We start from the raw sequence: 25875 nt of genomic DNA on the forward strand, positions 1-25875 counted from the left end.
CATTTTATTTTAACTTATCTGAGTCTATTTAAATGCATATCTTCTAGACAATATAGAATGGAGGCTTGCTATTTTATCCGGGTCGGTGTTTACAGCTTCTAATTGAAGTATTTAATCCATTTATATTTACTTATTGCTTTTATTGTATTCAAGTTTATCATCTTCATATTTGTTTTCTATTTGTCACATCTGTTCTTTGTTCTTCCATTCCTCTTGCCCTGTGTCTCCGAGGTTAACTGAATGCACTTATTACTACTCAGTCTCGTCCTTTATTTTTTTAGATATGCCCTTTAATATTATTTTTCGTGGTTTTATTAGGGATCACAATATGCACCCTTAGCTTATCACACCTATTTTAAATTAGTATTGTTCCAGTTAACAGCTCACTCTTCACCCTGCAGAAAAGTTAGAAATCCAACAAGACTATAATTTAATATACACCTCTTGCTATTTGATATTGTTCTCACATATTTAATGTGTACATATAATACAAACCCCACTGCTATGACATTATTTTTGCTATATCTACTCACTTTTTGTTTAGGGAAATTAGAACAAAATAAAAAGTAATCTGTTAAATCTGTTATATTTACCCACATATTTAGCATCTTTGATTTTTTTTTAACTTTTTAGTTTGAAATGATTTCAAACTTACAGAACAGTTGCAAAATAATACAAACCCCATACAGTTAAATCCAACATACTCCACCTTCCAAGATACTCAGATCCACCAACTTTAATATTTACTATTTTAATAAACTTGAATATTTAATATTTTACTATCTTTGCCAAATCACTCTTTCTATCTATCTGTCTGTCTATCCATCCACCCATCCATCCATCCATCTATCCATCTATCTATATTTTCTTGACTTTTGAGGACAGGTTGCACACATCATCCTCCTTGAACATATAATACTTCCATGTACATTTCCTATGAACAAAGATACTTACTTAGATAAGCACCTTAAGTGCAGTTATCAAGTTCAAGAAATTTAATATTGATATAAAGCTTACATTCTATGTTCCAATTTTTTCTTATGGCCCAATAATATCCTCTGAGCCTTTTCTCCTCCATTCTTAGATCTCATCCATAATCATGTTCTTCTGCATTTAATTGTCATCTCATTAGTTTCTCTTTCTTTTTTTTTTAGCTGTGGAAGTATATATACAACATAAATCTTTTCATCCCAACCCCTCCCAAGCACACCATTCAGCGGAATTAATAACATTCGCATCGTGGCAGTGCCCTCATCATCATCCACTGCTATAACTTTCCTTTCACCCCAGAACAGAAACCCTGCACTCATTTTGCACTCATTTCCCATTGTCTCTCCACTGCACTGCTGGAAACCTGCATTCTACTTTCTGTCTCTGTGAGCTTGCACATTCTCTGAAATTGTCTCTGTGGGTTACTATGGTGCTTAAAATTAACGCCCTGGATCTATAACAAGTTCATGTTTTATAACAACTTAACAACTTCAATAGAATACATAAACTATGCTCCTATACCCCTCTGCCCCCCACCCATTTATAGAGTTCTTGTCACACATTATATATTTATAAACTATGAGTCCAAAACCATTGGTTTATCATCACATTTTATGGATTTGTGGCATCAGAAATAAAAAATACAATACTACTGTTATTTATATTTACCCACAGCATTATCAGAGGTCTCGTCTCTATTTCTTCATGTGGCTTTAATCAATCTTCTGGTGTCCTTTCCTTTTAACCTGCAGAATTCACTTTAACAGTTCTTGTAGGGCTAGTTCAGTGGTGACAGAGTACCTTTGCTTTGGTTTAGCAGGAAATATCTTACTTTCTCCCTCATATATACATATATTTGGGGGGGGGTGCATGGGCAGGAATCGAACCCAGTCTCCTACATGGAAGGCGGTCATTATAACCACTGGACTACCCATGCACTCCTTCTTTCTCATTTTTGAAAGACAGTTTGCCAGATACAGAATTTTTGGTGGACAAATTTTTGCTTTCAGCACTTTAAATATGTCATCCTTCAGGCTTTCTTGTCTCGACAGTTCCCAATGAGAGCTCAGCACTTAATCTCATTGAGCACCCTTGTACGTGACACACTGCTTTTCTCTTGTAGCTTTCAGAAACCTCTCGTTCTCTTTGACATTCGACAGTTTGATGATAACATGGTGTGGTGTGGGTCTATCATTTTTGGAGGTTGTGGAGCATTTTAGGTGTGTATGCTCATGTCTTTCATTAAATTTGGCAAGTTTTCAGCCACTTTGAATATTCTCCTACCCGTTTTGCTCTTTCTTCTCCTCTGGAACGCCCACAGTGGATGTATTGGTACATTTGACAGTGTCCCACAAGTTCCTCAAGTTCTGTTCACTTTTTTTCATTCTTTCTTTTTACTATTCAGATTGGATGTTTTCAGTTGCCTTATTTTCAGGTTTCCTGATTCTTTCTTCTGTTCATTTAAATCTGCCCCTGAATCCCTCCATGGAATTTTCAATTTCTGTGATTGTGGCCTTCATCTGTTTGGTTCCTTTATAACATTTCAGTCTCTCTATTGATATCCTCTTTGTGTTCACCTATCATTTTCCCAATTTTTTTAGTTCTTTGTCCATATTTTCCCTTAGCTCTTTGAGCATATTTAAGACCATTTTTAAAAAATCTTTGATATTTCCCAGGTCTGATCCTTGATGTTCCTCATGGATGGTTTCTGATGCTTTAATATTCTCCTTTGCCTGGGCCAGCACTTCCCGTTTCTTTGTATGTTTTATAACCTCTTGCTGAAACCTGGACATGTGATATTTTAATGTGCTAAAGCTGGGTTTTAGAAACTGAAGTATCTGTTCCTTAAGCTTTTTTCCACCTAATGTTATGACAGAGCTTTCACTGAATGCCTGGAGCTAACAAAAAAAAAAAAAAGAAAAGAAAGAAAGAAAGAAAGAAAACACCTCTCCCAGTCTTTGCAGATTGACCTGTGCATGAATTATCCATAAAATGAGTTTGGAGTGGAGAACAGCTTCAGGACAAAGTGGAGGGGCTTCCCAGATCCCTTCTTAGCATATGCTTCTAGTCTTGGGTATGTTCATGTGGCCCCAAGAAATCCCCTGTTTACACAGATACAGATGTCCCCTCTTCCCTATGAAACAAGGACAGTTTCCTCAGTCCCAGGAATTGCTCTGTATGAACTACAGCCAGCAATCCCTTGCTCCAGACAGCAGGGCTCAACTGCTCTGCCACGCTGCTCTGCAGGAGATCTCAGCGAGCCTCCTTTTATAGGCAGGGCATATGCTCTGGGACAGTGAAACCTTTAGGCCACCACCAGATAGACTGGGCCAGAGAGACGTGTTCCAAGCATGGGATGGGGGGTAACCATACTCCCCTTTTAATTAGCTTTGACCTTGATTTGACATTTGCCTGAGTTTTAGTTAATAACTCCTCAAAAAAAATGAGGAAGAATATACAGGGAAAATCTAACCATAGTTTGGAAAAATGTCAACTATATTAACAGCCTGCAACCGGGGAAGAAGAAGGCAATGGGAAAGTAAAAATATTCAAAATGGTAGATTTTGGCATGTGATGGCATATTCAATGTTTTAATCTTGAAATATCAACTGAGTAGTGCAGGCAATAGAAAAGCTAACAACATGAAGACACAAATAAATTACTGTGTTAATGTGTGAACAATTCAGTAAAAGCAAGAGACGGGATAAAGAGAAGAAAAAGATAATAAATAGTAAATATATACAAGATGGAAAGGACAACATGAAATATATCAATTATTAAATAAATTAAATGGCCCTATGAAAAAACAAAAATTCTCAGATTAAATTAAAATAAAATCTACCTAAATTTAAGCATAAAACAGTTAAAATAAGATAAAGCAAAATTCATGGTCCAAAGAATCTACTAAGAACAAAGAAAAAATTCTCAACCACAAAAAAAGCATGAGAACCATAAATCTTATGACTTAACCAACAAAGCAGAATTCCAGGCAATATTTTATTTTTAAAGACATCTGGTAAATCTTCAAGTATTTTGAAACTAAACACACTTTTAATAATCATCAATCAAAAAAAAAATTCCAAAGAAAAAATTTTGAAATGAGTGAAAATTTATGGGACACAGCTCAGCTCCAGGACTGCATAAAAGGAAATTTGTAGCATTAAATGCTCATATTAAAAAAGGAGTTAAAAATCAAGGGCCTGAACTTCCACCTTAAGAAGGTAGGAAAAAAAAAAAAAAACTAACACCAAAGGAAGTAGAAAGAAGGACATAATAAAGATAAGAACAAAAATCATGGAGTTTAAAACAGAAAAATTGAGAGATAAATTTTTATTTTATAAATAAAATAAAGCTGGTTCTGTGGTAAAAAGAACCCATAAAATTGATAAACATCTAACCAGACTGTTCAGAAAAGACAAAGAAGACACAAATTATTGACATGTGGCATCAAAGAGGGGCTATCATTATAGATTCTACACATACTAAAATAATAATTAATAAGGGAATATTACAAACCAATAAATTTAAAACTTAGATGAAATGTAAAAATTCCTTAAAAGATACAAACTGCAGAAATTCACTCAATATGAAATTGAAAGTGTAAACAGCCATATATCTATTACAGATATTTGCAATACAGACATATACATATAATTAAAACTCCTCCCACAGAGCAAACCCAGGCCCATATAGCTACACTGGTAAATTCTAGCAGATATTTAAATAATAATACCAAATTTATTTTCTCTAACAACAAAAAAGAGTTCCATTTCCAGCATGACAGAGTGAAGAACTCTGGGGACTTGATCCCCAGAGACACTAGTGAAAATAATTTATAAATTAACTATGTAAAGATTGTGGATATGGTCCTATGGGCCTACAACAAGAGAAGAAACATGTATTTAAGAAAATCTATCAAACCTCATTAAGAATAATGAGAGGCTGTGATATTTCAACGAAGACCCACGTCTGCCTCTCCGCCTCCGAGCCTGGTGAGATGGGAACTCCATTCCAGACTGGTGCCAACAAGAATGCAGGGCTCTCTCTTGGACAGGTCCAGCTGGAGGGCAAGATTTGCGGAGGGACAGGTGTCAACCCTTCCTGTCCTGCCCCCCACTACCTATGCAGAGGCTGTGTTCTGGGAGCATAAGGCCACCCTTCTACTGCCTAGCCCCCACTGCTAGGACAGAGGCTCTCCCTCGGACTGAGGAGAATACTCAAGAACCAGTCACCCTTGCTCTACTCCAGGGTGGGGGTTCCATGCCAACAGAGACCTGGGTTTTCTGCCCCAGCCTCCACTAGCACTCTGCTCCTCCAGCAAGATGTCACTCTAAGAGTAGTGACTGTTGTCACTGCCTCCAGCACTAGAGTCATGGCTCAGACATTTTGCCAAAGGGAAGAAGCAGGCCATGAAACAGAGAGCTCCAAACCTCCCCCCAAAGGAACTGACTTAATCTACAAGAGTGTGGAGAAGTTGAAGCCTCTGGGCACTCTCAATGGGAGATACTGATAGATTTGTTGTAGATCTAGGTCAAACTATTGTCTAGCTAGCTTTCAGGAAAAAATGGGAAAAGAGACATCTGTGAAGAGTTATTCTGGGGTCATAACTAATCTCAAATCCTTTCAAATTGGCCTGAACTGGATTGGATCAGTCTGCGAAGGTACCCCAGGGTATTACTGAAACAACAGAGCAAATACCTGGCACCTAATTATTGGATCTGGCAGGTGGGTATGGTCAGAGTCACCCCAGGCTGGCTGGGGGGAACCCAAGGCTGTTCCTCTGAGGGACAACACTGGAGGCATCAGCCTATGGTGGTGGTGGGGATGGGGTACAGACTGCACAAAATAGTCCAGCCTGTGACTAAGTACACAACAACAGGAAGCCCTAGGACGGGGATGATGGACCCAGAGTTGCTACAATGCATTATCTAATACACCCAATTTCCAATAAAATATTGGAGACATGCAATGAAAAAGGAAAGTATGACCCATACACCAGGGGAAAAAGCAGTCAACAGAAACTTTTAATTAGCTTTGAACTTGATTTGACATTTGCCTGAGTTTTAGTTAATAACTCCTCAAAAAAATATAATTTTTATAATAACTCCTATCATTCATGATAGGAAAAAAACAAACCCTGCACTCAATACACTAGAAAAAGAAACTGCCTGTGAAAAAAATAAACAGAGGTTGGATTTAACAGAAAACACTGAAATAGCCATTATAAATGTGTTCAAAGAAGAAAAGGAAAGACACAAAGGAAGGTATGAAGATAATGTTGCATCAAATATAGAACAGTGATAAAGAGGTAGAAGTTTTAGAAAAGAACCAAACTGAAATTATGGAGTGGAAAAGCATAATAAACTGAAATTAAAACTCATTACAGGGACCCAAGAGAAGATTTGAACGGGTAGAAGAAACAATCAGAGAACTGAAGATAGACTGATAGAGATGATGAAATCTGAAGGAAAGAGAGAAATCAATGATGAAAAATGAATAGAGCCTACCAAACATTCAAAGAAGAATTAATACTAATTCTTCACAAAATCTTCCAAAACACAGAAGAGGAGTGAACACTTCCTAATTGTTACCAAGCCAAAGACACCACAAGAAAAGAAAACTATAGCAATATATGACACAAAATAATGAATATAGACACAAAAATCCATAAAAAATACTAGCAAACTAAATCCAGCAACATATAAAAGGAATTCTACACAACGACCAAGTGTGATTTATGATAGGAATATAGGTTTAACATTGAAAATCAATCAATGTGATATACAGCACCCACAGAATTGTAAAACTAAACATGACCATCATAACAGACACACAAAAAAGCATAACAAAATCCAACATCCATTCATGATAGGAAAAAAACAAACAAACCCTGTACTCAATACACTAGAAAAAGAAGAAAACTTCATCAAAGTCTATGCACAAAAACTTAGAGGTAACGCCATATGTTCATGACTGGATTCTCTGAAATAAAAAAGTGAAGTATGTCCATTCTTTCCACTTAATATTGCACAGGAGGTTCTATCCAGGGCAATTAGGCAAAAATAAGAAATAAAAGGCATCCAGATTAGAACAGAAAAGTAGAATGATCCTTGGCTTTGCAGATGACTGACCTTGTATATAGAAAATCTTAAAGAATCTTCTAAAAACCATTAGAACAAATAATAATAATAATAAATTCCACAAAGTTGCAGAAAAAAAGATCAATATACAAAGACAATTTTATTTCTATACACTTGCAATGAGCAATCCAAAAAATGAAATTAAGTAAACAATTCCATTTAAAAGAGAATAAAAAAATTTTAAAAATAGGAATAAATTTCACAACAACAAAGAGCCACACTTATATTCAGGAAAATACAAAACATGTTGAAAGAAATTAAAGAATAAATAGATAGATAGATAGACGATAGATAGATGAAAGAAAGAAAGAAAGAAAGAACTCCCATGCTCATGGATTGGAAAACTTAACATTACTGCGATGGCAATTCTCCCACAAATTGATACACTGATCAATGCAATCTCTATCAGAATCCCATCAGAGTTCTTTGCTGAAATTGTCAAACTAATTCTATGATTCATATGAAATTGCAAAGGACCTAGAAAAGCAAAAACAATCTTGAAAAATAAAAACAAAGCTCAAGGACTCATTCTTCCAGATTTTAAAATGTATCATAAAGCAATGATTATCAAAATACAGTATTGGAATAAAGACAGATACCTAGACCCATGGAAGAGAACCAAAAGTCTAGAAATAAATCCCTGTGCTGTGCCCAATTGTTTTTCAACATGACTCATAGAGAAAAAAGTCTTTTCAACAAATATTGCAAAATAGCATAAGTGGACCCTTCCCTCTCATCATATATAAACATTAACTCACAGTGGATCAGAGACATAAATGTTAGCACTAAAACTATAAAACTCTTAGAAGAAACATAGCGGTAAATTTTCATGAACATGGATTTGGTAATGAATTAATTCTTAGATATGACACCAAAGGAACAAGCAACACATGAAAAAAAAATAGATAAGGCATATTTCATCAAAATTAAAACCTCTTGTTTCAAAGTAGACAATCAAGAATATTCAAAGAAAACCTATAAAATGGGAGAAAATATCTGCATCAGATATCTGATAAGAGATTTGTATCTCTAAATATATAAAGAACTCTCCCCAATGTCCCCCAAGGTTGTATTCGGAGAGAGGCAGGCCTCTGTGTAGGCCCTTGGAAAGGGTGGGAATGCCGCTTTCTAAAGCCCTGAGGATAAGTGACTGCCAGACTGAAATCTAATGGACTTTGCCCTACAGGTTTTCGAAACTGTATGGGTCCGGTGACCCCTGTGTTCCTTCCTTCCTATGGGAAAGTATATATGTATTCTATGCATGTTCCTCCTTTGTATGTTGGCAGCAAATAACTTGTTATGAGTTTTCAAAGGTCCAGAGCAAATGGAGAGAATTTTGCCTTAGGATAGACCATGCCTGTAATTGACTTGATGAGATTTTATACTATCTCTAATTTGGTACTTCATTTGTATTGGTAATGAAAGGTTTAAGGTTTTCTGATATTGTTATAGAATGAATGTATTTTGCATTTGGAAAGAGCATGTCTTTTTGGGGTCCAAAGGGTGGAATGTGCCATTCTGAATCTGTGGTGGACCCCAGAAAAGCCATGCCCTTTAATCCTCATTCAATATTGCTGGGTGGGAGCATTTTGATTGTTTCTATGAAGATGGACCCACCCAATCATGGGTGGTAACTTTTGATTAGATGATTTCCATGGAGGTGTGTCTCCACCCACTGAAGTTGGAGTTGCTTGCTGGGATCCTTTAAAAGAGGAAACATTTTGGAGAGAGTCCGTTTGGTAGAGCCACTGGAAAGCCAGCAGATACTGCCATGTTTGCCACATGCCCTTCCAGCTGAGACAGAAAGGTTGAAAGTCATCAGCCTTCTTGAACCAAGGTATCTTTCCCCTTAAATTGGGCATTTCTATAGACTTGGTTTGACTGTGACATTTTCTCGGCCTTAAAACTGTAAACTAGCAACTTATTAAATTCCCCTTGCTAAAAGCCATTCTGTTTCTAGTATATTGCATTCTGGCAGCTAGCAAACTAGTACACACTCCTAGTCATATATCCAAGAGAAATGGTAAGTTATGTCTACACAGTAATTTGCACATGAATGTTTATATCAGCATTATCCATAATAGGCAAAAAAGTGAAAACAATCCAAATGTCCATAAACTCATGAATGGATAAACAAAACGTGGTATATCTAGATAATGAAATGTTATTTGGCCACAAAAGAGAAAGAAGCACTGATACAACATTGATGAACACTGAAAACATGACAAGTAAAAGGAGTTACAAAAAACCACAACATGCTGTAGGTGTCCAGAAAAGACAGACCTAAATGTAGAGACAGAAAGTGGACTGGTGGTTGCTTAGGGCTACAGAAAGGATTGCAGGAGGAAATGACAGCTAACAGATACAGAGTTTCTTTTTGAGGTGATGAAAACTTTCTAACATCAACTCTGGTAATGCTTGCATGTAATCATGCATATTCTAAAAACCACTGAATTGTGCACTTCAAAGGGGTGAATTGCATGGTACATGAATTATATCTCAAGGATTATATTATAAAAATAAAGAGAAGGAAACATGTCTCAATTGATTTTATGAGGCCAGCATTACTCTAACATCAAAAGCAGACAAAGATGAAAAGTAAAGCATAGATTAATATGCCACATAAATATATATGAAAATTGCTTAAAAATATTAACAAATTGAATTTTGTAACATATGAGAAAGATACGCCCTGATTAAGTAAGTTCTGCCATAAATATGCAACATTAGTTGAACTTCTGAAATCAATGTAATGCAGCAGCTTAACAGAATGAAGGAGAAAAATGGTATATTCATCTCAATAGATGCAGAAAAAGCATATGAAAAAAATTTCCATTCATGATAGAAACAGAAACTTCACAAAAGAAGATATAGGAATAGACAATAATCACAAGAAAAGGTGCTCAGCATCAATTGCCATGAGATATGTGAATGTTAAAATCACACATCCTAGAAAATGGTCAAAATTAAAATGGCTGCTGGAAGAGACTGAGTCATGTCCTACAAAAGACATTTCTAGGTCTTAACCCACTTTTCTGTAGGTGTGAACCCATTTGTAAATAGAATGTCTGAAGGTGTTATTAGTTAAAGTGTAGACTCAAGGTCCTGTTTAGGTGAGGTCAAATTGAACCAGGGTTAGTGTTAGCCCGTATGACTGGGTCCTTATACAGCAGAGGAAGTTTAGATGTAGTCAGTCTGAGACCAAGAAGACAGATCCCCATGTGATGGGGACAGAAATGCAAGCCAAGGAAGCCTAAGAATTGTAGCAAACCAGCACCACAATGCTACAGATCCTGTGAGAAACATGGCCTTTTGAAACTGTGATTTTTGGACCATGAGACAATAAATTCCTGTTTTTAAAGCCAATTTGTTGTGCAATATTTGTCATAGCAACCCTGGCAGACTAAGATAGTTGCTGACCTTTAAATTCCACTTCAATGAATTTATTTACTCATGAGAGATGAAAACACATAACCTTCTAAAAACTGCATGCAAACGTTTGTAGCAGTGTTATTCATAATAGCTCCAAAGTGGAAATAACCCAACTGTCCATCAATGGGTAAACAGATTAAAAAATTGTGATATATTAATGAAACAGATACTACTTATCAATAAAAAGGAATGAATTCCTGACATCAGTGAATGTTGCAAAGCATTCTAATGAGTAACAGAAGTCAGATACAAAAGCACACATACTACATTATTCGACATCTAGAAAACCCTGGATAAGACTGGTATAATCTATAAATACAAAGCACATTGGTTCCTGGTTCAGGCATAGGGAGCTTTGATTAGAAAAGTATAAAATGGTGATGGAAATTTTTTAAATCTTGCATGTGATAGTGGTTAAATTTGTCAAGACTTGTGCTGATTTGAAATGACGTATGGACCCCAGGAAAGCGATGTTTTACTCCTAATCCCATTTGTAAATCCCAGCCATTTCTTCTAATCCCTATTCTGTATTGTATCTTTGAAACTATAATTAGATCATCTCCCTGGAGATGTGATTTTATCAAGAGGGGTTGTTAAGCTGGATTAGGTGGAGGTCTGTCTGCACTCATTTGGATGGGTTTTGATAAGTTTCTGGAGTCCTATAAAAGAGGAAACATTTTGGAGAATGGAGATTCAGAGAAAGCAGAGAAGAACGACATAGCCATGAGAAGCAGGGAGCCTACAAGCCCGCGACCTTTGGAGATAAAGAAGGAAAACACCTCCCAGAGAGCTTCATGAAACAGGAAGCCAGGAGAGAAAGCTAGCACATGACGCCGTGTTCACCATGTGCGCCCTTCCAGCCAAGAGTGAAACCCTGACTGTGTTTGCCATGTGCCTTCTCACTTGAGAGAGAAACCCTGAACTTCATCGGCCTTCTTGAACCAAGGTATCTTTCACTGGATGCCTCTGATTGGACATTTCTATAGGTTTGTTTTAATTGGGACATTTTCTTGGCCTTAGAACTATAAACTAGCAACTTATTAAATTCTCCTTTTAAAAGCCATTCCGTTTCTGGTATGTTGCATTCCGGCAGCTAGCAAACTAGAACAAGACTTAAAAGGGGGTTATTTTCTTATATGTTAATTATACCCCAAGAAAGTCTTAACAATAATCTCTCATGTCATAGCCAGAGAGAGAATATTAATCAATTACAAAATTTCATAATGGTACCCATCATCTTCTCTTCACAATACTCCATAAGATTACCCCTGAAAAGCAAAGCAAAAAAACAAACCCGAACACAAATCACTTGGAAATTAGGATATCCTTTTAAATACCCTCTGAACCAATAAGAAAACAAAATAAGGCATTAAAAATTATCAAAAAAATAAAACTAAAGTAAAAGAAAGTACTTCATAAAAAACGTGCAGGGTATAGCTAAATCAGTAGATGATAGTGTATATATAATTCCAATTTTACCCAAATTTAAAAACAAAAAAAGAACAATAAAAGTTGAAGGAAGGAATAAACATTTAAAGTTAAAATAAATGTACAAACAGCTGACAAAGAAATGATATATTTTACAAAAGAGTTTTAAAAAATGGGACAATTAAAATAAAAATTTCACACAAGTCTGGTTAAGAGACAAAGAAAGAAGAGAAAAATATAAAAATTGGAAATTAGATACAACTAAAAATATAGATTTAATTACTTAAATGCTTTGTGCAAATATTTTTCTATACATTGAAAATCTACAGTTTAAAAAAGATAAATAAATAAAATAAATTGCTCAAGAGGTGGAATAAAATGTAAAAAACAAATAAAACAAAGCTTCAAACCCTAAAAGACATTAGAAAATTTGTTAAATTTCTTCTATTTAAAAAGTTGCCAGAATTCAATGGTTTTACAAATGAATACTATTTAACTTCCCCCAGATGGATAAACTTAGTTATTTAAACTCTTCGAGATCACAGAGAAAAACTGATAGCTTCTCAATTCACTTTTAAAGAACCAGCATAATTTCAACAGCAACATGAGATACAGTAAAAAAAAAGACAATCATATAACAAAAAATAAATTAGATGCAAAGTTTCCCATAAAGGTAGAAAATCGATTTCTTCAGTGAATTAAAGGAGAAATTCTATGAGAGAGAAGAGGTAAAGAAATTTAGTAGTAGCACAAAATTAGGAAATCTGGAAATATTAACAACCACAAAAAACACAATTTACATCGTATTTAAGAGGAACCTTTTATCAACAGAACCTGGATATGGATTCAATAAATTCCTAATTAAAAATAAGATAAACAAATACAGAAGAAAATTACTCATGCATAAATGAAAATGACTACAAAAGATATCAAACATCAGTTAAAATTCTAAAACCACTGCAATTAAAATCATACACATATTAGATGTGCTTGTTTTCTCCTCCAAAATCCAATATTGTTTTGCAAGTTCTAGTTAGACAGTCAGAAAAGAAAGCAATATGGTTGGTATAAATACCACAAAAGTAGAAAAATTACATGTATTTACAGGCGACAGAATTGTATACCTAAAATTCAGGAGACTCAAATAATCTTTTCCAACTGATAAGTAGGATGTAATGAAATGGTGAGATAGAAAACAATGTCCAGGCTTCCGGTAGTGATGAAATCACAATGATCAACTCTGAACACAATGAGAAGCACCACTTTGAAAGCACTGCAGAGTACCTACAAGCAGGGGGAGCAGGAGGGTACCCTCCTAAAAGGAGGGAGCCACACTGTGTGAGAGCCACTTCTACCCAGCTCTTCTCCCTGAAGGATGTCACAGAATAAGCATGTGGCATATAAAAGGCCAAAGAGAGGCACAGTATGACCAGAGAGGGCTTAGAGCTGCAGAGCAGCTAGAAGTCAAGAAGAGAAATCCTGAAAATGAGGGAACCACAGAGGCAGAGGTTCCCAAATCGGCATAGGTATTTCCCTTAAATTCTTGGCTGACCTGGGAACTGCACTGGGGTGGGGTGGGACTCAAGACTAAAAGCACGGAGCTGAGATTTTATACCTTCCTACATTAGGGAAGAGTAGGATCAGAACTTTATGTTCTGCCAGCTTGGAAGGGTTTGGTAAACACCACTGGTTTCCCATTAACCCTAGGGTCACTATGCCTCAGGAATAAAATTCACCCACCAGGACTAAGGCATCATTAGCTTAAGGATCAAGGCCAAAACAGGCTCAGAATCACCCAAACAAAGGTTAACTTTAAGTCTCCACAGTTTTATTTAAATACATTTAGAGTGATCTATGGAAAACATAACTGGCTGCTAGGAAATATCCTTACTTCTCTTCAGAGAAAGATATAGAATCAGTCTCTACAGCAGGTTAGCCGCAATGTCCTGAATAAATACAAAATTACCAGACATGCAGTGATACAGGAAAATGTGACCCATAATTGAGAGGAAGACAATAACACAAAGAGACCAATAGAAGGCTTGGTTGGTAGAAACATAGATGAAGATTTAAAAGTACTTTTTTATCTTCAGGAAATGGTAATGGTAACGGATATGTTTCAGGAAAATATGGTAGTGGTAATGGATATGTTTCAGGAAAATATAGATATTCTTGGTGAGGAGATGGGAAATTTCAGGAGAGACATGGAAGTCATAAAAATGAACCAAAAGGAAATCCTATACTGAAAAATACAATAAATAAAATTTAAAATGTCACTGGATGAGATTAACAACAGATTGGACATTTTGGAAGAAATGAGCAGTGAAATTGAAGATAGATCATTACAAATTACCCAAACTGATGCTACAAATGTGACCCAAAAAAGTACATGACCTGTGAGACAGTATTAAGAGGTACAATAAATGCGTAATTAGAGTCTCAGAAGACAAAGGATAAAGCACCCCCCCAAACAAAATTTTTGAGGAAATAATGGTTGAAATTTTCCAAATTTCATTAAAATCAGCATCCCCTGGACCTAGAAACTTCAGAGGACCCCAAGCAATATAAGTATGAACAAAATCACACTGAGGCAAGTTAGAGGCAAAGCGTGGAAAACCAAAGGCATAGAAAGTCTTAAAAGCAGCCAGAATAAAAAAAAAAAAAAAAAGAACACACATTAGGAGAATAACAATAAGAACAACAGCCCTTTTCTCATCACAGGTAAAAAGAAAATGGAGGACAGGCCAAACCTGAACAACATTTTTAAAATGCTGAGAAAAAAACAAACAAAAAAAAACCACACCTGTCAAATTAGAATTCTAAATCCTGAGAAAATACCTTTACAAAGTGAAGCTGAAATAAAAGCACTTTTAGATAAACAAAACCTGAATGAATCTATGGTCAACATGCTTTAAGAAATGTTAAAGGAAATTCTTTGGGCTGAAGTGAAGTGATATAAGATGGAAATCTGGATCAACCCAAAGTTCTGACGAGCACTGAACAGGGGAAATATATGGACAAATATGAAAGACCATTTTTCTTATTTTTTTTCTTTGAGCTCTTTAAATAATCAACTAATTATTTAATTTAAAACATCAGGAACTATGGTTGAACATATAAATATATAGGAGTATAATATTTTATAACAATAGCATAAAGGAACAAAGAGGGTAGCCATAAATGGGATTATGAGGTATAACAAGAAATAAAAGGAGTTGTAACAAGAATTGTCAACAGAGGATAAAGAACAGAACAGTTAATAACTCAACTTTTTTAAGTTAGGAAGACAGGAAAGGAGGGACAAGGAAAAAGGGGTCAACAAGAAAACAAGATATTAAACATAAAGCTAATCATAAACGTTATTATATTAAATGTACATAGACTGAATAGCCCATTTAAAAAAACAGAATTTGCTTAATTATATAACACTTGCAAAAGACAGACTTCAAATATAAAAGACTGAGATAACATGGCAGTAAAGGATTGGAGAAGAATAGTTCATGCCAATAGTAAGTATAAGAAATATAGTGCGGCTATATTAGACACTGAAAACCTTAAGGAGGGAAATATTACCAGAAATAAAGTTTGTTTCATATTGATGAGGGTAAATTCATCAAGAAGACATAAGAAATCTAAATGTGTATGCACCTAAAAATGTTTCAAAATACATGAAGTAAAACTGACAAATATGTAAAAGTATATAAACGGTATTTCCAGTTAAAATGGAAAAAAATTATATTTGCAAGTGATAAATCTCTAAAATAACTGGTATAATTTTATCAAGAAAGCTGTAGGACCTAGGTTAACAAGGTATAAAATTTAATTAACATGTAAAAAAGTTTTGGATAACAAGACAATGCACTTTGATTTTGAAGTGAATAAATAAATGTCACAATGGCAATTAGAATGCCACTCTGAATATTTTTAATGAAAACAAATATTAGCTGGCTGAATGCTCTTTTTCTTTTTAAATATTTATGATGAAGGGGGTGAAGTCTCATGATGTCTACAATTTATTTTGAAATAGTCCAGCAACCAATAACAAAAAGGCAAAGAAAATATGGTAAAATATTTAAAATTCTTGCATCTAGGTAGTGGGTATGGATCTGTAATTTCTACTTTTTCTCTAAGTTTGAAAATGTTCTCATAAAAATAAAAAACTTACTAAGTAACAACTTTAATGAAACTCCTGAGAAGTGAACAGAAGATGAGGATTATGTATGATAAATTTCAACATAGTTATAGTAAACAAAAAAGTATGATCTTAGTTGAGGATTAGATAATTAGCAATTAAATGGCTTAAGGGGTCCAAAGAATTACCCAAGTTTACATGAAAATTTAATACATTCAATTCAATGGAAAAAAAAAAGGATTCTTCACTAAAAGGTATTGTTACTGCCCATCGGGCAGAAATAAAGTTATATTCATAATTAACAGTATAATTCAAAAAAGATTAAGATCAACATATAAAAATTAAAGGAAAATAGTTAAAGAAAATTTAAAACAATATTTACCTAACTGGGAAGATGGGAGAAGCCTTCTAAGGAAAGACAGAAAACTCAGATTTGATAAAAACAAATGATGACAGGTTTCCCTCATGAAATTAAATTTGTTTGTATTTAAAAGAAAAATTGAATAAAATTTTAGAAAATCATCCAAAGAAAAATATTTGTAACATGTAGTAGAGAAAAATTTAACATTCTTAACAAAAATAGAGAATATAGAAAAATATAGCAAACTGATTTAGAAATAGTAAAAAATCCAATAGAAAATAAGTAAAATTTATGAAAAGACAAATAGACACAGGAATAATATGCATTCAAGAAACTTGATACTATTTACATGACCCTTATTTATAACCTAAAAGAAATGTAGGCAAAGGGATTTCAGCAGGCTAAATGGTACTTCATCCAAGCTATATTTCTCTTATTTTATAATTTTCATAAAACAGAACTATAAACAAACACCAGTTTAGTACAAACAAACTGCATGTAACACCTACTGGAGGCACAGAAATATAACTACTAAAAGTCATCCATATTTGGATGTGGTGGAGAGGGTGTGCTTTAGAGCTCTCCACTGATTCCAGCCCCTTCCAAAAGCCTTCCAAAACGGGGGTGGGGTGGGGGTGGAGGGGGAACTCTTGCAACATGTTCATAACTGCTCTATGGGAAAGTGTCTTTGTGTTGTTTTCCTAAGAGGAAGCTTCCCAAATTGTTTGTTTCAAGCTCCATAGAATCTGGATGTGTCCCTGTGTGGAGGTAAGTTGAATCACAAACACTGCGTAATAAAAGGCTTGGGTATCAGTATAAAAATGATACTTATTCTTGAAGAGGTAAACTTTGTTAGATATCTGTATCAATTCGTAAAACCAATCTCTTGTGCTTGAGTATGCAAGTGATTTGCTTCTAAGAACCTGAAAATGAGCAAAACAGAGATTGCTGTTGAATGAAATGTTAAGATCAGAGCTTAAAAGATCCTAGAGAAGCTATGCAAAGCACCTGAACAAAAGAATTAGCCCCAAGTCTGGCAAGAAAGAAGGCACTGCTTAAGGAAGAATTAGTCAGGCATGGAAACAGGTAAAGGCAAGTCAGAGCAAGAGATGCTGGTGGCAAACGACAAAATATCAAAGGGAGGAGGTCTGGCCAATGGTCTTGGACTTAGATCTAATATACAGACGGTTGCAGGAGTTCCCAATGAACAGATGCGACACAGTTCTGAATCCCTTCTGAGGCGTGCCTTCTGAGAAAAGAAAGCATCAGACTCATTTTTTGCTTGAGGCCATTAGAACGTTACCTATTCCTCTTGCTTGGATTCCATCTCTATGTAGCAACCTTTTGATTAAAACAACTTGGCTGCTTCCTAAATGACTCTGATTACAAAGAATGATGATATTTTGATCACAAAGAATGATGATATTCTGATCCTTGTAGAATATACATCGAAGGTAAATAAAAATGAAATTTCAGATTTATAGATCAATCAAAGGAGTCTGATTAATTAAGTTTCTGAAAAATAAATCCATTTTCTGTTGCTCAGAAATCAGGCTTTTGAGTCTATGAGGCCCATGGCCAACTCCTGGTCTGTAATAAATTCATCAGAGAAACTCCTGGGAAACAACCTGCCAGCCTTTCTCTTTAGTGCCCATTCCTGCATGACTAGTATAAATTCCAATTCTTATTTTCATTATTCTCATAATCCACTGTCATAAATTTTATTAAGAAATGAAATAAATGAAGAAAATATAAATAAAATGTCCATAAAACAAATTTTTAAAAATTATATACAAATTTTTTACAGTTCTTCTTTCAGATAAATGCCAAACTACATTTCTGGATATAAATACAATTTATTCCAGATAACACTTCCCAGGCTTCCAAACATTTGAAAATGGTTTTTACCTGTGTGACTGATTATTGAGGTTTAGCGATCCGGTCTGGTACATCTCTTCCAACTGTTTCCTGTTTCCAAAATACAAAGCAAGGTCTGTGGCAATGATGGCTTTGCGGATGATTTCAAGCACCTGTTCGTACTCGCTGGAACTCAGGGTGGAGAAGATATTGTGCCCTTCCAACTACAGAGAAAATACAAATAAAAACCACCACTAAAGAGCACAAGTTCTAACCACATGACATTCTCAGTTATTTGAAACAAGTTAATGCCATTTGGCATACTAAGGATGTTTTTTTTGCAGAACAAAAGAATAGCTGGAAATAAGTGTGCTAAAATCAGCATTTAGGTTTCTCTTCAAATATGGTACAACAACAATATGCTAACACACTTAAATGCGCTATTTTAACTACGGTGACAATTATTTGCAAACCCCAGAGATTTAAATATACCTAGTTTTCGCATACTTCTGGTAATTAAAGGACCAGAAAATTTAAAATGTTTAAGTTAAAAGACTTTTCCTCTTAAACCGATTAAAAACGTGAGGAACTTTTTATATTATACAGGAAACAAGTGGGCTGAAAAGGCCACCTACACGCTTGTCATCCACTTGAGGTTCTTATGTGCTGAATCAAGCTTAATGAATAATATTGTTTTATCGATCCTAGAAGAGAATGTTCCACAACCACAATATGAAATGTGTTCAGGCACAGTTAAAACACTCCCTACAAAACAAAAAACTCCCTCTTCAGGAGTCATTTTCATATAAAACACAAATCACTGATGGTGCAAAAATGGTAGGGCATCTTCCTCTTGACCTCACGGGGTACAGGCAGTAGGTACACCGTAACCAAGATCAAAACATTGGTGATTTGGGTTCTAGTATCTCAGAATGCAAAATTATTCTTTTGTAGGTGAATCTTTGAAAAACTTTTTACAATAATATCTTCTTCGAAGAAATTAAGTATTTATTTGCAATCGAGATAAATGGATGTTTTTGTTCAAACTAAAAAGGTTGAAATAATTAAGATGCATTGAATTGGAGGCTTCACCAATTATTTTGAATGATTTCATTATTAGTCAACATGGTTCGACTATAAATTGGTTTAATCTGTCTTAAGGTACATTTATCTATCTGTAAAATACATGAAAAACTTAAAGCTATGTATGTCTTTACAAATTCAGTCATTTCCCTAAAACATTGCTTGATTCCCATTATTCTTATGAAATAAGGCTGCCCTTGTACCATTTGTTTTAAATAATCAGAATCATTCTATATTATGTATTTTTAAGGCCTTAAAAATTTTAAATTATCCTATGATAAATGCAGCAACCGGAGTTTTTCCTTGGTTATTTTTGTAAGAATAGTAATAGGGAGGTCTTATATTTGTAGAATGCTCTACCGTTGTCAAAGCACTTTCAAACAAGGATTTCACTTTCACATTATAAATTTTAATTATGTTATTGGTAACTATCAGAAATCAAGTATTTGCTGAAACATTAACAAAATTTCTCTTTGCCTGAAGAGAAAGTGCTTATAAACCTGGTCATTTTTAGTAATAAATGGGCAATTTCATTTAAGGCAACTTTCATGACCCTAAGTAGGGTCAAAGAGGTAGACATGGTAATGATGGATTTCAGCTCAATACAAGGAGAAACCATCTAATGGTTCAAAGAAGTACAGTATGGAATATACCATTTTTAGACATGCTTTGGGCTGAGATGATCCAGCACAAACTGGGTGGTAACTGATAGGGACACAGGGGAAGATTCAACCATTGAAAAGGTGGTTGAACTTGATTACTTTGTAAACTCCTTCCAACCTCAACTCGCTACGATTCTAAGAAGGAAATCTTTACTCTGATTACTGCTAAAAGAATCTACTTTGTTTTGATTTGATCAAAATTCAAATGAAGCAGCTGACCTCTACGTCAATGCTCAATGCTTGGTTACCTGCTTCCTACCTCATAACCATGCCTCACATCAGACCATGCTCAGCTGTTTCACGTCTGCTCATGCCCATGTCTGCCATGGAAGGGCGTCTTTAAGAAGAATCGTATCAAATAATTTTTTACATGCTTTAGTCTATATTTTTAGTGCTTAGCACAAAAACTTCAATTATATCACACAAAAATATTCTAGCATGCTGCTGAAGTTTTTTGTTTGTTTTCTGTTTTAATCTCTCTAAAATAGGAACTACTTAATCTGGGTTCTAGAAATTCTCCAGGGCATTTAAGATGTTCAGAATCCCCTGAAATTAGATATAAAATATTCAGTGTGCCATCCATGTTTTCATCAGGGTCTTACAAATGTCCATGATCTATTATGAATTAAAACCTATTTTAAAGAATCTGTAGATTCTGCTGGGTAGTTCAGATCCATTATTTAATTATTTTTCAACCAGAACAGGAATCCAGGCGGCAAAAGCTAAGTGGAGAGCCTTTTTAATGAAAGGTTATTACTAGGAATTTTTTACTGCCTCCTTAAATATTTTTTCAGGAGTAAAGAGAATAAATAAATAAGCAAACATACAAGCAAATAATAAATGGTCTCCTGCCTTCAAGAGAATTTAGGACATGTTTACCAGCATTTTGCTCCTATCAAAACAAAATAAAGAAGTAACAAGCAAATAAGCACAACAGATAAAACAGCTTAAAATCTTCTTAAGGGCCTAATTTCACATTAGTTGACAACAAATAAAATTTCAGAAAGTCATATAATACTTGTACATACCAGTGGATAAGTTCATTATAGTTAATAGCCCAATTTACACACTTTGAAGTTTACATCAATTCAAGCACAGCTGTTCTTGTTTTGCATAAGTATGGAATAGCCTGTATTTTATACTCAAGAATGTTTCTAAAATCCCGAAATGGGTGAGCAGCATATAACTCTGATGTCTATGAAAGAACGTATGTAGGCTCTGTGTGCAAATATCTAAGTAGCTGAGATAAATGATGCTAAGAAAGTAGTAGGAATAAACAATGCTGATCAGATGCTGAAAAATTACTCAGGAGCTCACTTTTGAATGGATGACCTTTAGGGCTGCTTTCAGCTCTTAATCACGTTCCAGTCCATGACTTCTTAGCATTTGAATTCACTGTTGGAGTACTAAGATGCCACTTCCTCATTGGCACAGCATTGACTTTGTGTTCACAAAATAAAGAATATGTGTCGCCATTTATTTAGCAGATACTTAGCATGCAGTATTCTGCTTTGTGTAAGGACGTTCATTTAGTATCCACTATGTCCGAGGCCCTAAACAACTGAAGTTCATTTTTTTAAGGAGTTCACTATTTATGGGAGAGAGTGGCCTAGACACACAACTACAAGGGAGGGTATTGGGCTCTACGGCTGAGTTAAGTAAAGGACTGTGAAAGCACAGAGGAGGCTTTCCTTGTGGAGGCAAGGGATCCTGAAGGACACGTAGAAGACACCAGTAAAGAAGCAGGAAGGGCGGCCTGCCCAGAGGAGTAGCGAGATCACAGCAATCAGTCGGGATGGGGGAGGGGGAGAACTATGCAAATAACAGTATGGCTGAAGCACATTGTCAGAACAGGATAATGGTGAGAAATAAAGTTAAAGAGTGAAAAAAAAAGGGTGGGGTACTTTCTTACAGAACTGAAATATTATTCTGAAGGTAATATGGACTGTGTTTAGAGCAGTCACTCTGTCAACTTATATGACAAGTATTATATGACCCAACCTTAGAGTTAGATCAGAGGGAAGGCAGAAAGACAGACTGACAAACTTTACTCAGTAAGTTTTTAAAATATTGTTATTAATCAAAATAATTCCCTAAAAAGCTCTATGATGGCTTGCTCTGTAAATGAGATTCTCATGAAAGGTGGAAAGCTCAGGTTTCCAAACCTGCATGCCAACTAATCCAGACCTCCCTTCCCACTAATCCTCACAGGGGTTGTGAGTCACTTCTATAGGCAGCCACAGGGGTAGGGCAAATGATGCCAGTGATTTCGAATGGGAAGAGTCGATGGAACTAACTGTATCAAGGATCCACAACAGCAATATCTTCAAAAGATAGAAAATACTTATTTTGAGGTTTAGTCATTTAGTGCACCAAACCACACACTAGGATATATGTAGTACTGCAATTAAGACCCAGATTTTGGAGTTGAACAATTCTAGTATTCATTTCCATTCTGCCACTTACTAGCTGTGTGTCAACAGACAAGCTACTTAACCTTTCTGATACACATTATTCTCATCGATAAAAGTGAGAATGAGCATCTCAAAGATTTGCTACAGGAGTTAAATGCATTGACATGCACAAAATACTGAAGTTTCTGGTTCATGGTAAGCATCCAATAGATGATAAAGTGATTACTAAGATGATTATCGCAGTGGTGGTGGTAGTGATGGTAAAATCTACCAGAATAAGTTCTTGGATCCGACTTAAGGGAGAGAGAGAAAGAAAAATCAACAAACAAACAAAAATGCCCCAAATGAATGAATTTGTTGGCCAAAGACTACTTCATTCAGAATACATTTGTAGAAAAGAATAGGCTTAAGCTAACCTCTGTGTCATCCATTTTAGAATATTAGTAAAAGATAGTGTGGAATATAATTATACTGATTTTACTATAATTGCAATGTAGCAAAGTAATTTCTACCTAGTGCAGACAAATTGGGAGAACTCTTTAAATGAGTCAGACAAAAATACTGTTGTTATTACAATTAATGAAAAGTCGTGCGATCCTAAACTGTTAGTGAAAAGCTAACTTTCTGAAATATGATTCTACTTTGAAAATGACAAAATAATTCAGGATTAATGGAATAATGAGAAATTTGTTGAATTCCAAATTGGTCTGACTTCTAAAATTTTACTTTTAAGTACTTAACATGGAATATACACAGAAGGCAAAAATCTCAAAAAGGATAGCTTCAGTATTCAAAATAATCATTAACATCTCATTAGGAAGAAAATAAAAGGATTTAATATTCCAATATTAATGGTCATATCACAATTACTAAAAAAAATTAGGGTAAGATTTAGGTTAGAAAACAGCTTATCTACTTTGTCCATAAAATATAATCTACTTCACCTGAAGGCATTCACATAACTCCCAACCCTTTCTCTCTCTGAAATAAAACTTGCAGTTTCCTGTCTCCAAACTTTGCACCTATTGATTGATATGGATTCTCTCTTTCCATATTCCCGTTTCTACCACTGTCCTTACCAACCATCACATACCAAGCATTTGCCACGTGCCACACCCTGAGGTGTGTCTGCAAGTGCAGAAATGAGCAGACGCTGTGACTAGCCTCACTGGGCTTCTAACTCAGTGCAAGCGGAAAGCTCACAAACAGACTTTCAATACTTTCAATACAATATGAAAACAATGAAGATATATGTATGCTCGAGGTGCTCAAAGGCCACAGGAAAAGGACTCACTGGTGTGCCCCAGCTGTGGGGAGACCTTAAGATAATCATCCTGGACAAGATAAACTTCGAGCTGAGCCTTAAAGATAAGGAGAAACTGACCACTGAGAGGGGCTCGGGGGAATAACTAGTAGAGGGAATCTAAACAAGGCCAACGTCACGGAGATAACACTCTGGACGGACAAAAAGTGTAGTATAGCAGGGGTGTAATTCCAGACAGGCAGAGGCCATTCATAAAAGACTTGTATACCAACTAAGAAATTGGGAGTTTATTCTTGAGGCCATAGAGAGTCCCCGATGGCTTTTAAACAGCAGAATAGCATAGACCAAACTATTATATCTGGAAAATGGATGATCAATTAGGGGAAAAAGGAAGTAAAACAGGGAAAATGTGATGAAGGCCTAATTTGGAATGTAAAATAGGGAAGGTTTTGACAGTCATGTAGGAGACTGTGGTGGTCAGAGGGGCCACACTGACAGTGATTCCAATTTGGAACTTTCCTCTAAATGTTCATTATGACCTATGCGTAGTAATGGGCTCCTATCACCAGGAAAAATCCTGATGCCCAGCTTTAGGATATAACGGGGTCAAGTAGAGGCAGTCAAGAGGTCATTTTGAAGGTTATTTTTATGCAGTGCATAGATATCCCTTTTTTAGTTTTTAGTGGATTAGGACAGCTAGAAGGAAATACCTGGAACTGTTGAACTGTAATCCAGCAGCCTTGATTCTTGAGACAGTTATATAACTATATAGCTTTTACAGCATGACCATGCGATTGTGAAAACCTCGTGGCTGACACTCCCTTTACCCAGTGTATGGACAGATGAATAAAAAATAAGGGCAAAAAATAAATAAATAACGGGGGGGGGGATAAGAGGCATGGGATATTTTGCGTATTCTTTTTCATTTTTATTTTTCTATGTATTTTTTTTGAGTAATGAAAATGTTCAAAACTTGATTGCAATGACGAATGCACAACTACATGATAGGACTGTGAACCACTAACTGCACACTTTGGATGATTATACGGTATGTGAATATCATCTCAATAAAATTACACGGAAAAAAGGAAAAAAGACATAACAGGAAACTCAACAAAAAACAATTGGAAAAAAATAATGGGAATTTATTTTCCTCTAGATACTCTTATGATTTTCCTTACTTTACTCATGACTCAAGGAGTTCCCATTGCCCAATCAACAAGGAGCACCGTCCATGTCCCTGTCACTGCACTGAAGTCCAGGCAAGCTTTGACCAGTCAGACAGTATTCCTGCTTTTTTTAATATGAATAATTATGTGTTTTTGTGTGTGTTAGATTGAAGGTTAGTTTATACACACATCCACATACACTTATGAATATATATTCTCTTTGCTTTTTGATGTTCCTAGTGGTTAACCAGTATTGAACTTGTCCGTCCCTTTTTTGATTGCCTAGATGACCCAACAGCCAACAACAGTGGCAACCATAGGGAAAGCCAGCACTCGGGTCAACAAAAGCTTTAATATGCAAATGCACGCGCACACACACACACACACACACACACACACACACACACACACACACACGTGTGCATGCCTGTCTCTGAAAAGGCTTGACTGGGAACTATTTCCAAACTTTGTATGTTGAATTTCTTATCTTTTGTCTGGCTCCGTTGCCAGAGGAGGGGTAGATACAGACCCCCAATCATCAGTGCAGCAGTGGAGATAAAGAATATCTGGAGAGATCAGGAGAGCAATATGAAAAGTCTCAATGCAAGGAGTTCTGTGGACAGCCAGAGACATTCTTGATACAACATATATATATATATATACATGTATATGTATATATACAGTTCGGTCTCATATTTTAACAACTGGACATTCAAATTAATGTATTGCCAAAGGCACATTAAATGACTGATCATATTTAGAGGTGTCTTTTTGATAAGATACAAAAATTGGTAGGTCAATGCAGGGTGTGGGTAGGGCAATGGGAGAAGTGAATGAAGCCTCTCAGGTCTCCAGCACAATTTGGGACATATGGAATGCCAAGTTTAAGTAAATGGAAAGAGAGTAAGCACTAGACTGAAGTAAAGGTTTGGGGTCCATAGTG

General features: G+C 35.5%; 1 protein-coding gene across 11 annotated transcripts in view; it reads right to left on the bottom strand.

Annotated features, from left to right (window-relative positions):
- The window catches only part of PDE10A (phosphodiesterase 10A), a 695790-nt gene that overhangs the window by 21879 nt on the left and 648036 nt on the right, over positions 1–25875 (bottom strand). For 10 of the 11 annotated variants that reach the window (XM_077120812.1, XM_077120814.1, XM_077120813.1 and 7 more), the window contains one exon: positions 18392–18564. In XM_077120812.1, coding sequence (XP_076976927.1) covers positions 18392–18564 — 173 coding nt within the window. Of the gene's footprint in view, positions 1–4911; positions 5051–18391; positions 18565–25875 lie in introns of all 11 variants that reach the window. The other variant, XR_013159463.1, reaches the window with a different exon arrangement.

Source organism: Tamandua tetradactyla, chromosome 11 (genome assembly GCF_023851605.1).
Source record: "Tamandua tetradactyla isolate mTamTet1 chromosome 11, mTamTet1.pri, whole genome shotgun sequence".
Lineage (NCBI taxonomy): Eukaryota > Metazoa > Chordata > Mammalia > Pilosa > Myrmecophagidae > Tamandua > Tamandua tetradactyla.